General features: G+C 44.8%; 2 protein-coding genes across 2 annotated transcripts in view; one reads left to right on the top strand and one right to left on the bottom strand.

Annotated features, from left to right (window-relative positions):
• rnf214 (ring finger protein 214) lies at positions 1-5,605 on the bottom strand. The gene is made up of 6 exons (XM_061039131.1): positions 5,239-5,605; positions 3,183-3,412; positions 2,968-3,101; positions 2,438-2,666; positions 2,155-2,364; positions 1-1,099 (listed from the first exon to the last, which is right to left on the bottom strand). Exons 1-6 carry the CDS (start codon positions 5,351-5,353, stop codon positions 311-313), a joined length of 1,707 nt encoding a protein of 568 aa, XP_060895114.1. The 5' UTR covers positions 5,354-5,605; the 3' UTR covers positions 1-310.
• A 2,144-nt stretch (positions 5,606-7,749) lies between these two features.
• Positions 7,750-11,746, top strand: part of snx2 (sorting nexin 2) — a 36,941-nt gene continuing 32,944 nt past the window's right edge. Inside the window, exon 1 of the mRNA XM_061039137.1 lies at positions 7,750-8,020. Within this exon, the coding sequence (XP_060895120.1) occupies positions 7,922-8,020 (99 nt within the window). The 5' untranslated portion in view covers positions 7,750-7,921. The remainder of the gene's footprint in view (positions 8,021-11,746) is intronic.

Genomic DNA, 11,746 nt, shown 5'->3' with positions numbered 1-11,746 from the left:
GAAGTTAATAAGTATTTTTATTTGTTTAACATCAAAATGAAAAACTTAAAAGCGATTTCAGACGCTTTCATTTGGCATAGTTCAGGAAAATAAAACATATCAGACAAAATAAAGAACGATGCTTGGAGAGGATCGGCTCAGGTTAAACTGTTAAATACATGGAGATATAAATCTTCTCAAATGTGGAACAACGCTGTTCATCGTTCCTGAATGAGGATGAGACATGCAGCAGTGAGTACATCAAAGTAATATTATTTTAATGGCACTGATCAGAGTCCGAGTGGAGGCGGAGGTGTCACCGTGTTCCGCGTCACTTGGCGGGGCAGAACGGGCAGGAGTTGTTCTTGCTGGACTGCAGCCACACCCGGATGCAGTCTTTGTGGATGATGTGGGAGCAGCTGAGCGGGTGGCGGCTGTCTGGATCCACGAGGTTCTGACACATCAGGCAGAGTTTGCGGGGCCCGACGCTCTGACCGCCGCCTGCCGCTCCCCGCTGAGGAGAGGACGCCGGTCTCTGGATGGGGCCCGGCGGAGTGGGCCGGCTGATTGGACCGGGAGCTGGCCTCTCGCTCTGGGTCAGCTTCACGCCGACCTGCTCCATGACCTCCTCCATGGACATGCCGGCCAACGTGCCCCGGGAGATCTTAACCTGCTGCAGCAGCGACGTCAGCTGAGCCCTGTTGCACTGTGGGAAACGAGTACCGAGCTTCTCCAGGACTTTGTCTAGTTTGCCGGCGGGGGCGGAGGACGGAGCGGCGGCCGCGGGGGGAGGCGGGGAAGGAGCCACGGGCTGAATGGGAGGAGACGGGGAGAGGCTGGGAGGCGGCGTCACCCTCATCTGAGCTCTGATGTGGGGCTGGAACTGAGGGGGAGGGTAGTGCTGGGGTGGGAGGGGTGCCTGGAAATGGTGCGGGGGTGGCGGGTGGTTGTGGCGGTAGCGGTACTGGGGGTGGTAGGGGGGGGGCTGGTGGTACGGCTGCTGGAAGAAGTGTGGGTGTCTCTGAGGAGGGAGCGGTCGGTTCATTGGGTGTGGAGGAGGCGAGGGCATGAACTGAGGGTGGTGCAGAGGCTGCATCACCTGATTGAACCTCAGGTCGGCCTGTCGGGAAAAAGACAAATCAGAACTAAAGTCGACAACATGTTTGAAACTTCAAAACAATTTAGGGGAGGGGTCTAATTGTTTGTATGTATCTGTTTGTTTATCTTGTTCTTGTTGGAAAAAAACACACACATTCTGTATGGACATTGCTAAGTGGAAATGTTGTTAATATGTAAAAGCAATAAAGAAAGTTGAAAAAAAAAAAAAAAAGAAACTTCAAAACAATTTGATGAAAATAATTGCATTAAAAAAAACTTCTGCTCTTCAGATTTTAACCACAACATCTAAATTGCACAAATCATTTGGCAACGTAATTAAGGCTGCGACTTTTAAGTACAAGAAATTACCCAATATAGCTCGTCTAGGAGTTTTATTTTGGTTGCCATGGTAACAGAACACTCATCACTGTTTGATTGTTTTACTAGAATCGTATCAAACTTTAAGATTCTGCTGTCATGACAACCGTGTTCAGCACAGAATCAAGTTGGATTAGTTTAAGGGTTAGGTCCCCCCGTGTGCACCTGGAGTGTTTGCATGCAGCGTTTGCGCGCCAAGAAGAAAAGCGCTGCACGTCCGCCCTGTCTCCATGACAACAGTCTGTTGGCAACGGCCGCTGTGTGACCGACACTGCTCCGTTACTTTTTACTGCATGTTTTATATTTGAGATCGTTTATTTCTTGATCAGGCGCGGAGCGAGGAGGATGTGGGTGCAAGATACGATCAGGTGTCAATATCAAACATTAAGAAAAGATCACTGGTGACGTCAACAGCGCCTTTCTGAGTGATGAACTTGGACATGACAGCATCTGGGTTTGGTTCACAAACATGCATTAACAGAAACGATCAGGTGGTCAAACTTGGGCCGGTGAAAGGACGTTGGAATTCCCTCTTCTTCTGGTCAAACACGTCGCACCAGAGACGAGAGTAAAAAAACATCTAAGCGGACGACATTTCCAGCAGATAAGAAAACTCTTGGTGCTTTGGCTTCTTCTTTTGTTTCCTGTGCAGACCAAAGTTCAGAGATAAAAAGGTTGTGTTTTTAAAGAAGGACTCACCATGGGGACCTGCGGCAGAGACGGCACGTTGATCCTGGGGAGCGACTCTAGATCTCGACCCTGCTGCAGCTGCTGCAGAACCTCCTGGAACCGACTCTGCAGCTCGGCCTGGCTCCTCCGCACCACCCCCTCCTTCTTCTCCCACTTCTGCCTCTCGTGGGGGTACTGCTGCGGAAACTCCTCCCTGAGACCGTTCAGGTACTGCCCCACCTGAGACCAACCAGATTCAGGGTAAGCGCAAGATTTAAGGTTGCTGGTTTCAAATGTGGAATCATGACGTTACCTCTTTCAGCCAGGCCTCGATGCGCTCCATGGCGACGTCTCTCTGCTTCTCCACGGCAGCGATCTCGTCCTTTAAGGCCTGCAGGTCGGCCTCCTGCGCCTCCCTCCTCACCTGCTCCATCTCCTGCCTCAGCTCCTCCAGCTCCTCCTGCCACCTGCTCTGCTCCTCGCTCTGCTCCTTTTTCAGAGCGCTCAGCTTCACCACGTTCTCGTTCAGCTCCTTGTCCAGCCTGAGGAGAGACATCATCATCATCATCATTCCCTTCACACTTTAAACTCACATCACGTCTTACGTCAGGAGTTTCTCTGTGTGTGTGTTATTAAACCTGCATACTACGGTAGGACACACCTGTGTTTCCTCACAACATTTCACTTGTATCTTATCTTTAAGCTCCTACATCCTTCAGGTGCATTTAAGGGATTCTAAAGTTCTCCATTACAGCGAACGGGAACGCTCACTGAGACATGGGGATGCAACAAAAGGTACATCAGCGTCATGGTGAGAACCTGCGGGGTGTTAATGGTCTGTACCTGTTCCTCTCCTCCTCTGCTCTGTTCTTCTCCGAGGTCATTTCCTGTTTCTTTGCTAAGAAGTTCTTCCTGGTGGCCTTCGAGTTGTTCAGCTGCAGTTTCACTCGCAGAGACTCCAGTTTGTCCAGAAGAGCCTGAAAACAGTCTGAAGGTTAAACACACACCTGTTATGTGTTATCTGTGTTTTCACGTGTGTGTGTGTGTGTTGGTCTCACCTGGTGCTGGCGGACTGCTTCCTCCTTCTTCTTCTGCAGTTGCTGTTTCTCCTTCTCCTTGGCCTGCTCCTCCTCGCCCTGCTTCTTCATCAGACTGGTGTACTGCTCCGTCAGCGTGGCGCTGTACTCCAACATGGCCGCCACCTGACTCTCCCAGTCCGGGTCCGTGTTGACGCCCAGCTCCCCCGTGTTGCTGTCCGTCTGCACAGCCTGAGCCCTCTGCAGCAGGTCTAGGAAAGGAAACAAGGAAACAAGGAAACAAAACAAGTAAACTAAGGAGGAGAGTAACTTAAAGAAAAGAGAGAAAACTGTCAGAGAACAAAAAAAGGATGTGAGAAGTGAAAAAAGGAGGGAACAAAATAAGGATGCATTACAACTTTTTCATAAGATCAGCCGCTGAGGTTCATGGGTATTGTAGTTTTTATAGATAATAGCAAGCTGCGTTATAGAGTTGAAGTGGCCAGCAGGATCTTAGATTTTTAAGAACGGTTTCCACACTTGCAGAAACTCCAGGAGGAGCTGTGTGTGTGTGTGTGTGTGTGTGTGTGTGTGTGTGTGTGTGTGTGTGTGTGTGAACTCAATCAGCCGCATTTTTCGCTCGTACTTCACCCAGAGTTTCTCCTGCCAGCCTCCTAGGATTTTTTCAGCAGCAGGATATTCTCCGGAGAATTCAGCTCCAGCCAATGGGAGGGGCGGAGTGACGTTTCTATACTGTTACTGCTGCACGAGTGCATGTACGTGACCATACGTTCACCGTACTTGTAATTGGACGGCTGCATCATGTTTTCGGTTCTACACTGTTTAGGTACTATGTTGATTCTCACACCAAGGAGATCGGCAGCCGTCGTTCCTAGTTTTTGCGGTGTGTCCGGCTCTGTCGCCTTCCCTTCTTCCTACGCGGTGGTCGGCTGTCGGCTGTAGTCTTTGAGGTTTGTTCTAGTGCAACTTTTTGGCCAAGACGTGAGGCAACGCCACAGTCGGCCTTCGTCGCCACTAGTTCTTTGCCGTCTGCTTGGTGTCTCAGGGCCTTTACCTCATGAAACAAACATTGGTATCGGCAATCGGCTAATTTGGTATTAATTCAACCATCGGTATCGGCCCTGATTCTGCCAATCGGTGCATCTCTACTTCAAAGTTGCAAGAATGATTAATACAGAGACAAATCATTCAGAAAGAGACAATAATCTATGAGGGACAAAAAATTACTAAAGCATAAATAAATAAATGAATTAATAAATAAATAAATAAATGTGGGGAGAAATGCATACAATAATGTATAAATAAATAAATAATTAAATAAATGCATCAATAAATATATATATATAAATAAATGCAACAATTCACATATAAATAAATATATTCATATATTTCTTTCTTTCTTTCTTTCTGTGTCCATGTTGTACAAGGAAAAGTAAATATGTAAATTAAGTGGGCCGTCCTAACATTACTGGTCAATTTTGAAAAACAGACAGAAGCAAATTTATATATAGACTTTTCCTCTTACGACCTGGACACAGAAATAAATAGATGTGTAAATGTTAAAATACAGAAATAAATGAATAACTCAATTAATGTGGAAATGTATGCATTGATACATATATAACTGTAGAAATACGCTAATAAATAAATAAATACATGTAAAAATATATAAATAGCCTTTTTCATTAACAAAGTGTATTTATTATTTATTCATTGATGTATTGTTTTCAGCATTTATATATTTATATATTTATTGATGCTTTTATTTAATTATTTATACATTATTGTATGCAGTTCTACCAACATTTATATATTTATTTTTTTATACTTTAGTCATTTTTTGTCCCTCATAATACTCCAACACAGGATAAAACACACTTTAGTGAACTCCTGTAATCAAAAGCATTTCACACAAACATTAAAACTTATTATGAGTTAAATATTGATTTTTAAATATAGAGTTAATATATAAGTGTTTCAACTCGTCGTTAGCATTTAGCCTGACTTTATTTTTACTGACTAAACAAGTTTAAAAGATCTTCTTAAAACGATCACCGCTTCATAAACCTGCTCTTACCTTCCACTGTCATGTTTGCTAACGCCAGCTTCAGGTCCTCCTCTTCCTCTTGGGTCAGATTTTGGACTCGGTGCTCTTCTGATGCAAAGCTAGCCGTCACCCCGTTAGCCTCCATGCTAACACAGCTACGAACAGAAAGACTATCTTTTGTTTCTCACCCGGAAGAGCCGATGTAAACTCAAAATGTTATCTGAACAGATAGCCAGCTCTGTCGGCGGGAACGCCAACCTTACAAGTGTATTTTGGAGTAATATTTGAGCTATTTCAGAGTTTGTTGAACTCCTGTGTACAGCATGGTTTCACAGTTACCCGACACTGATTCGCTAACGACACGGAAACGATCAGAAAAAAAGCATCCCGCAAAGATCGTCTATAGCGGAAACTCGTTTTTTTTCTTTAAAACTTTATTAATTACACCAGAAGCGTCATGCCCCAGGTAAAAAAGATATTGTAATACACGCAAATCAACTGTAGGCTATATTAAATTAAAAGATGAATGAATAAAAAATAACAAATTTACACAAATCCTTTACATCAAGGCAGCGTAGAAAACCCACAGCTGCTTTCACACTTGCACAAAACTTGTGAAGTTTTCGGTGTGAGATCGTAATATTTACAGTCTTTGGGAGAGATGCATGTGTCAAAAGCAAACTCTGACTTTTGCTGCAGTCATGTGCTCCTCGGATGGTCCCAGTTTTGTTCGAGTTGGAAAGTCATTCCTCCGACATCAGTGTATTCATGTTTTTTTTCAGATCGGATGTCTCTCCTCACTGCCCACGCGTTGACGTAAGAACACGGCAGGACCTCTGCTTTTCATGACATTTTGCCCCCTCCTCGTCTCGGAGCAAAGCAATGGCGGAGCTCTACGTTTTCCTGAATCCATTTCCTCCCCACTTGTTTTATTCGCTCGCCCATATGCACACACAGCCCCGCTCCACAGGCGCGCCCAGCTGTTCTTTCCCCAGATGTGGTCAAGCATTTTTGGAGTCTCTCTGTGATTGGGCCCTTATGGCTTCCGTATAATTATACAAACTCACTTTAATATTTAGGTTGAATGTTTTTTCACTACTTTCTCTTAAAGAGGTAACACATAAAAATCTTCGTTTCACCATTGCACTGTTTTAGATAAACATCATTTACTAAATTTCCATAATTTTGTTCATTTTAAAAATGCATGTTTTGCTCCTCCTCCTTTGAAGGACTTTATAAAGCTGAAGTCTGCCAGTGGGATCGGCACCAGGGGCCACAGCCTGAGGAGACTGTGAGGTCCCACACAGACGCACTACATTCAGACAAACTGTTCTGTCAGTCAAAGGAACTAAATATTGGAATATTCTCCCACTCACAATAAGTGGATAAAAGAAAACCAAGTCTGTGACCACTTTTAACCTTTAACCTCTATTATTGTCTTGTGTCACTTGTGCCTTTGTATTTGTATTTTATTTGTAATTTGTCTTTCTCTTACCTGCCTAGGGACAACAGATGGAAACTAACACTTCTGCTACAATCTGACATTTTTACAGCTGTAATTGTTACAGTTGTTCATTAATATGCACTGTCCCTAACAAATAAATAAATAAACATAAATTAGTGTACAGGGATCACATTTTCCTCTGAGGACAGTTTGTGTATAGAGTTATGGACGTATACCACAGAATCTGTACACTTCTCTAACTTTCATATTTCTCTACCAAAACAAGCATACATAGTGCAACTTTAAGTTTTTTTGCGTGAATTTATGAAATGATTAAGACCCCATCCACACATATACGATTTTTTTGAAAACGTAGTATTTTCTCTCCCTTTTGGCCTCGCGTCCACATGAAAACAATTGAAAACAGAGTTTTTGGTCACTGCAAACGACGTCTTTGAAAAACGCATTCCAAGGTGGAGATTTTAAAAAAAAAATCACGTTAACTTGTATTTGTGTGAACAGTTAAAACGGTTAAAATATATCTGTATACGTGTGGACGTGGCCTAAGTCGCTTGAAGGCTAAATGTCCACATTAGCTGACTCAGTGGTGATTCTGGAGTCTGGTGGGGCAAAAATCAATTGGGGTGCCATCCAACCAGCGTCCCAATGCTTTCCTGTTTCTTTTTTCTCTCCAATAGACGGATAATTCTTCTTCCTTTTTCTTTTTTTTTTTTACTTAATTTGATTTCACTGCTATAATGCATTCAACACTTAGAAGAGCAACGACAGTGAGTCCCGTCAGATGGGGCTGCTTAAGGAGGTTCCTACTGTCTTTGCAGAATTTTCACTTTTGGGGCTATGCTTTGGTTTAAGTTTGTGAGGCCTCAGGGGGCCCCCCTATTGGTCTGGGGCCCCAAGCAGTTGCCTGCCATGCCTGCTGAGTGTTGACAAGCAGCGCCTCTGAGCTAACTCTCAAAGTGGAAACGTTTTAAGTTTTACACAAAAACGCGGCAGAGTGAGACCTCTCCTCTTTCGCCGCCTCTCTGGCTCCCATCAGGACTCCTGCTCGTCACATGACAGAGCTGGGAAAACCTCCTGACTCCCCCGCTCCCCCTCTCCTCCTCCTCCTCCTCCTCCTCCTCCCCTCGGCCTGTCAGTCGACTGTTTTCTCTGTCTGTCGGCGCGTGTGTGTGTGTGTATGTGTGTGTGTCTGTTAGCTAGCCGCTAGCTATCATCATCACCATCAACAACCGCAGGAACGACGCGAACATGGCGGACACAGCCCGGGACCCTCCACCGCAGCCCGCCGACATCAACGAGCTGAAGGACGGGGAGAACCTGCACCCGAAGCCGGCCGCCACACAGGAGGTGAGGGGGAGGAGGAGGAGGAGGAGGTGGAGGAGGTGGAGGAGGTGGAGGTGATGAAGGGAGGCCGATGGGAGAAGAGGCAGGCAGGGCGTGATGCCTCCAGCTGACAGCAAATGTAAACTTAGAGTAAGGGGCGCAGGCAGGGAGAAGACCCCTAAAAGTGTTAATGAATGAATGAGGTTTGGTTCGTCTGCGTGGGACCTCCTGTTTTATTTCACCGTGTTTTGTCATCACTCAGAGAAATCCGCCGTTTTAACGCTGAATTTAACAACACTTAACGGTGGCCTTCAAAGCGACGGCTACATGAGCCGAGGAGGGTCATTTCTGCGCGGATGGAAACGCAGAATAGGTGTGTTGGCTCCTCGCGCGTCAGGTGACAGTCACACAGGTGTGCGTGATGCGTTCAGGGCAGGCTGGAAAATCGGAATGACTCCAGATACGGTGGGTGGGCTAAGCAGATTAAAGTTTCTTACTTCTTGTGTGTTTTTGTACAAATAAACAAAGTCATAATAATAATTTGGTGTAGCACCTTTCACAGAGCGAGGTCACAAAGTGCCTCGCAACATTTTAACATGACCGTAATAACAACATTTAAAATCCTGAAAGACGGTCGCCGAGCACAGGAAAACAACACTCGCACAGACGTTACATCCCATAATGATATCCTGATTAAAGTCGGTTATAAAAGATGAAGATTAAAAAACATCAGTCAGAGCTGCAGATCGATGTGCAGAGAGAGAGAGAGAGAGAGAGAGAGAGAGAGAGAGAGAGAGAGAGAGAGAGAGAGGGAGTCCCAAGCCACAGATTAAAAAGTACGACAACAAGCCGGCCCTGGTCAGAAGACCTGGGGGGGGGGGGGGGGTCAGAGATATAAACAGGTGTCTGATGAAGCAATGCAGAGAGAGTAAACGGGTGTAATATGGGTGGATTGTTGTTGACAGTCTTGCAGCGTCATTTTGAGGTCGAGGGAGGACTTCAGTGAGGACGAGACTTTGTAGTAAACAAAACCGTTTGACCGTTTTACAGGACATGTTGTATAAACTCTGTAAACACAAATCGACAAGCTGGTCCTCCATTTCTGACGGACATCAAACTTCATGCTCCGCGTTTGCTGTCGTTGCCATGGCTGTGTGTTGTGCTTCCTGCTTCAGTCAGCTTGCTTCCTGATTGGCTGTAGTTCTGTTCCATGTGACAGTCGGTCGTCCTCTGTGTTCTTCCCGCACAACAGGATTTATTTTTTCTTTGTTATGCCTTTTATTGGAGAGATGAGAGAGAGAGAGAGAGAGAGAGAGAGAGGGGAAAGACATGCGGGAAAGGAGCCACAGGCCGGAGCCGAACCTGGGCCGCCCACCCGGAGAACCACAGCCTACGTACATGAGGCGAACGCACCAACCACTAGTCCACCGGTGCCCCACACAACAGGATGTCTGATCGTAAAACAGAACGTGTAATATTAAAGATTTTAATTCGGGGCGGCCCCAATCGTCTTCGGAGCAGATCGTGGCGGGTTAGAATCACACCATGGGAACATCTGTAAGATCATCTCTGGAACCATCAGATAATCGGGCCTCTGCTGACTTTTATCAGATTATCTTGTATGGTGTACCCTGCTTTAGATTTTGCATTCCTTGCACTCTGTAGAAGTTGAACACTGCAACAGAGCAGAAATATTTGTAGTTTATTTTGGGAGGAATGTCAAAGCTGGATTTGGGCTAATAATGTGTCGATGCCAAAGTTGAGTTGGTTTTGTGATGGAGGACAGAAAGTTAGATTTTTTTATTCAATAACTTGTAACTTGCCAATAAGTATTTTTTTTTACACAAATTAAATCCTTAAAAGTTACCCTTTTAGTATTTTTTCAAGACTATTTGAAACATATATAAGATCTAAAAAATACCTCCATGAGTGCCTTTCTAGTCTTTCACTTAATCAGCCGTTCAGATAGAACCAGAATCGGCTTTATTGGCCAGGTGTGCTCACACATACAAGGAATTTGACTTCGGTAAACTGGGCTCTTCATGTGCAATAAACAAAGACACAACTGAATAAGACAAACAGTGCAGTCGTGAGTGTAAAAGATACTGAAATGAACATGATAATACATTTTGTAAATATGTAACGGATCAATCAATCAATCTTTATTTGTATAGCGCCAATTTATAAAAAGTGTTATCTCAAGACGTTTTACAAAAAGCAGGTTAAAGACCTCACTCTTTGTTATGTAACGAAAGAAAAATGGGGTAGGGGGAGATGAGATAAGATGCAGGAAGGATTTCTCCTTTGTGGTCCTGATGTACTTCCTGTTGTCCACACTTCCTTGACGCTGAGGTGGAGGTCGGAGCAGGCCGTGCATGAATGAGGACGGCGGTGGTTGTGGGGACGACTCAGTGCGATGGTGGCGGCTGGGCGTCAGGGACCTCAGGTGGTAGTCGTGCCCGATCTCCTCGCTGAAGGTTCAGGGAGCTCCGTCTACTTGAGAGCTAAGAGTTCAGATGGAGTCATTTACAAAAGCTAGATTGTTATTTTTTTACAGTGTTTACATCAAGGCAGGGTGCATAGGTTAATGTCAGATGAGGAGGATAATATTTACATGATGAAGTGAGTTGAACTTCCTGAGCTGACGCAGGAAGTTCATCCTCTGCTGAGTCAACACTGATAGTGGTTATGTGGGGAGACCACTTCAGGTCCCGGGAGATTGTGGATCCGAGGAACCTGACAGTGACGACAAAGAGGGGGGAGTGTAGGGGGGCTTCTCCTAAAGCCCACTGTCATCTCCTCAGTCTTGAGGGGGTTCAGCTCCAGATGGTTCGGACTGCACCAGAGGGCCCGCTGTTCCAGCCTCCCGCCTGTAAGACTCATCATCATCCAGGGCTGCTCGATTATGGCAAAAATCTTTATCACAATTATTCTGATTGATGTTGAGATCGAGGTTATTAAACACAACAACTCATTGATCTTACAACATCTGCATCACGTGTTTATCAAAAAGCAAAGGAAAGTATGAATAAGAAAAAGATAATTAGATTTGTTATAAATAACTAAAAATAAACTCAGTGTTTTTGAGGTTGTGGTGATGTACTCTTGTGACATAATACAAACAAACACTTTGAAACATTTACCATTAGACAAAACCTCAAATCAAAACGAGCGCAACATTGCAGCATCGTTTAATCTCAATTATCTTGTCTTCATGATGCTGAAAAGAACAAAAATGTAAATTCGATTTAAACACCCAGAATGTGACACAAACAAACACACAGACGGACAAATAGAAGAAAATATTGCTGGTAACACATATGAACACCGTCCCCGACGAGACCGATCACGGTGACGTCGTCTGCAAACTTCCAGAGCTTGAGGTGCAGTCGTTGGTGTAGAGGGAGAAGAGCAGTGGTTAGAGGACACTTCCCTGGGGGACGCCAGTGCTGATTGTCCGGGTGTTGGATGTGATGCTCCCCAGTCTCACCTGCTGCCTCCTGTCAGTCAGGAAGTTCCACTGACAGGTGGAGGCCGGCACTGTGAGCTGGGTCAGTTTGTGGAGGAGGATATCCACCACATGGATAGAATTTCATTATCATATTTATAATATTTCTTTGTTTTTTTTTAATTCCCATTTTATTTATGGCTTTCTTGTCCCTTTTTGTGTTTGTATAAAAAAAACTTGTCTGTGCTGTATAATGTTCTGTTCTATTGTCTCGTTCACACCTGCACAAAACACCTGGAAAA

This window comes from Labrus mixtus, chromosome 5 (genome assembly GCF_963584025.1).
Source record: "Labrus mixtus chromosome 5, fLabMix1.1, whole genome shotgun sequence".
NCBI lineage: Eukaryota > Metazoa > Chordata > Actinopteri > Labriformes > Labridae > Labrus > Labrus mixtus.
The sequence above is the reverse complement of the archived record's forward strand: the minus strand, read 5'-3'. Positions and strand labels throughout refer to the sequence as shown.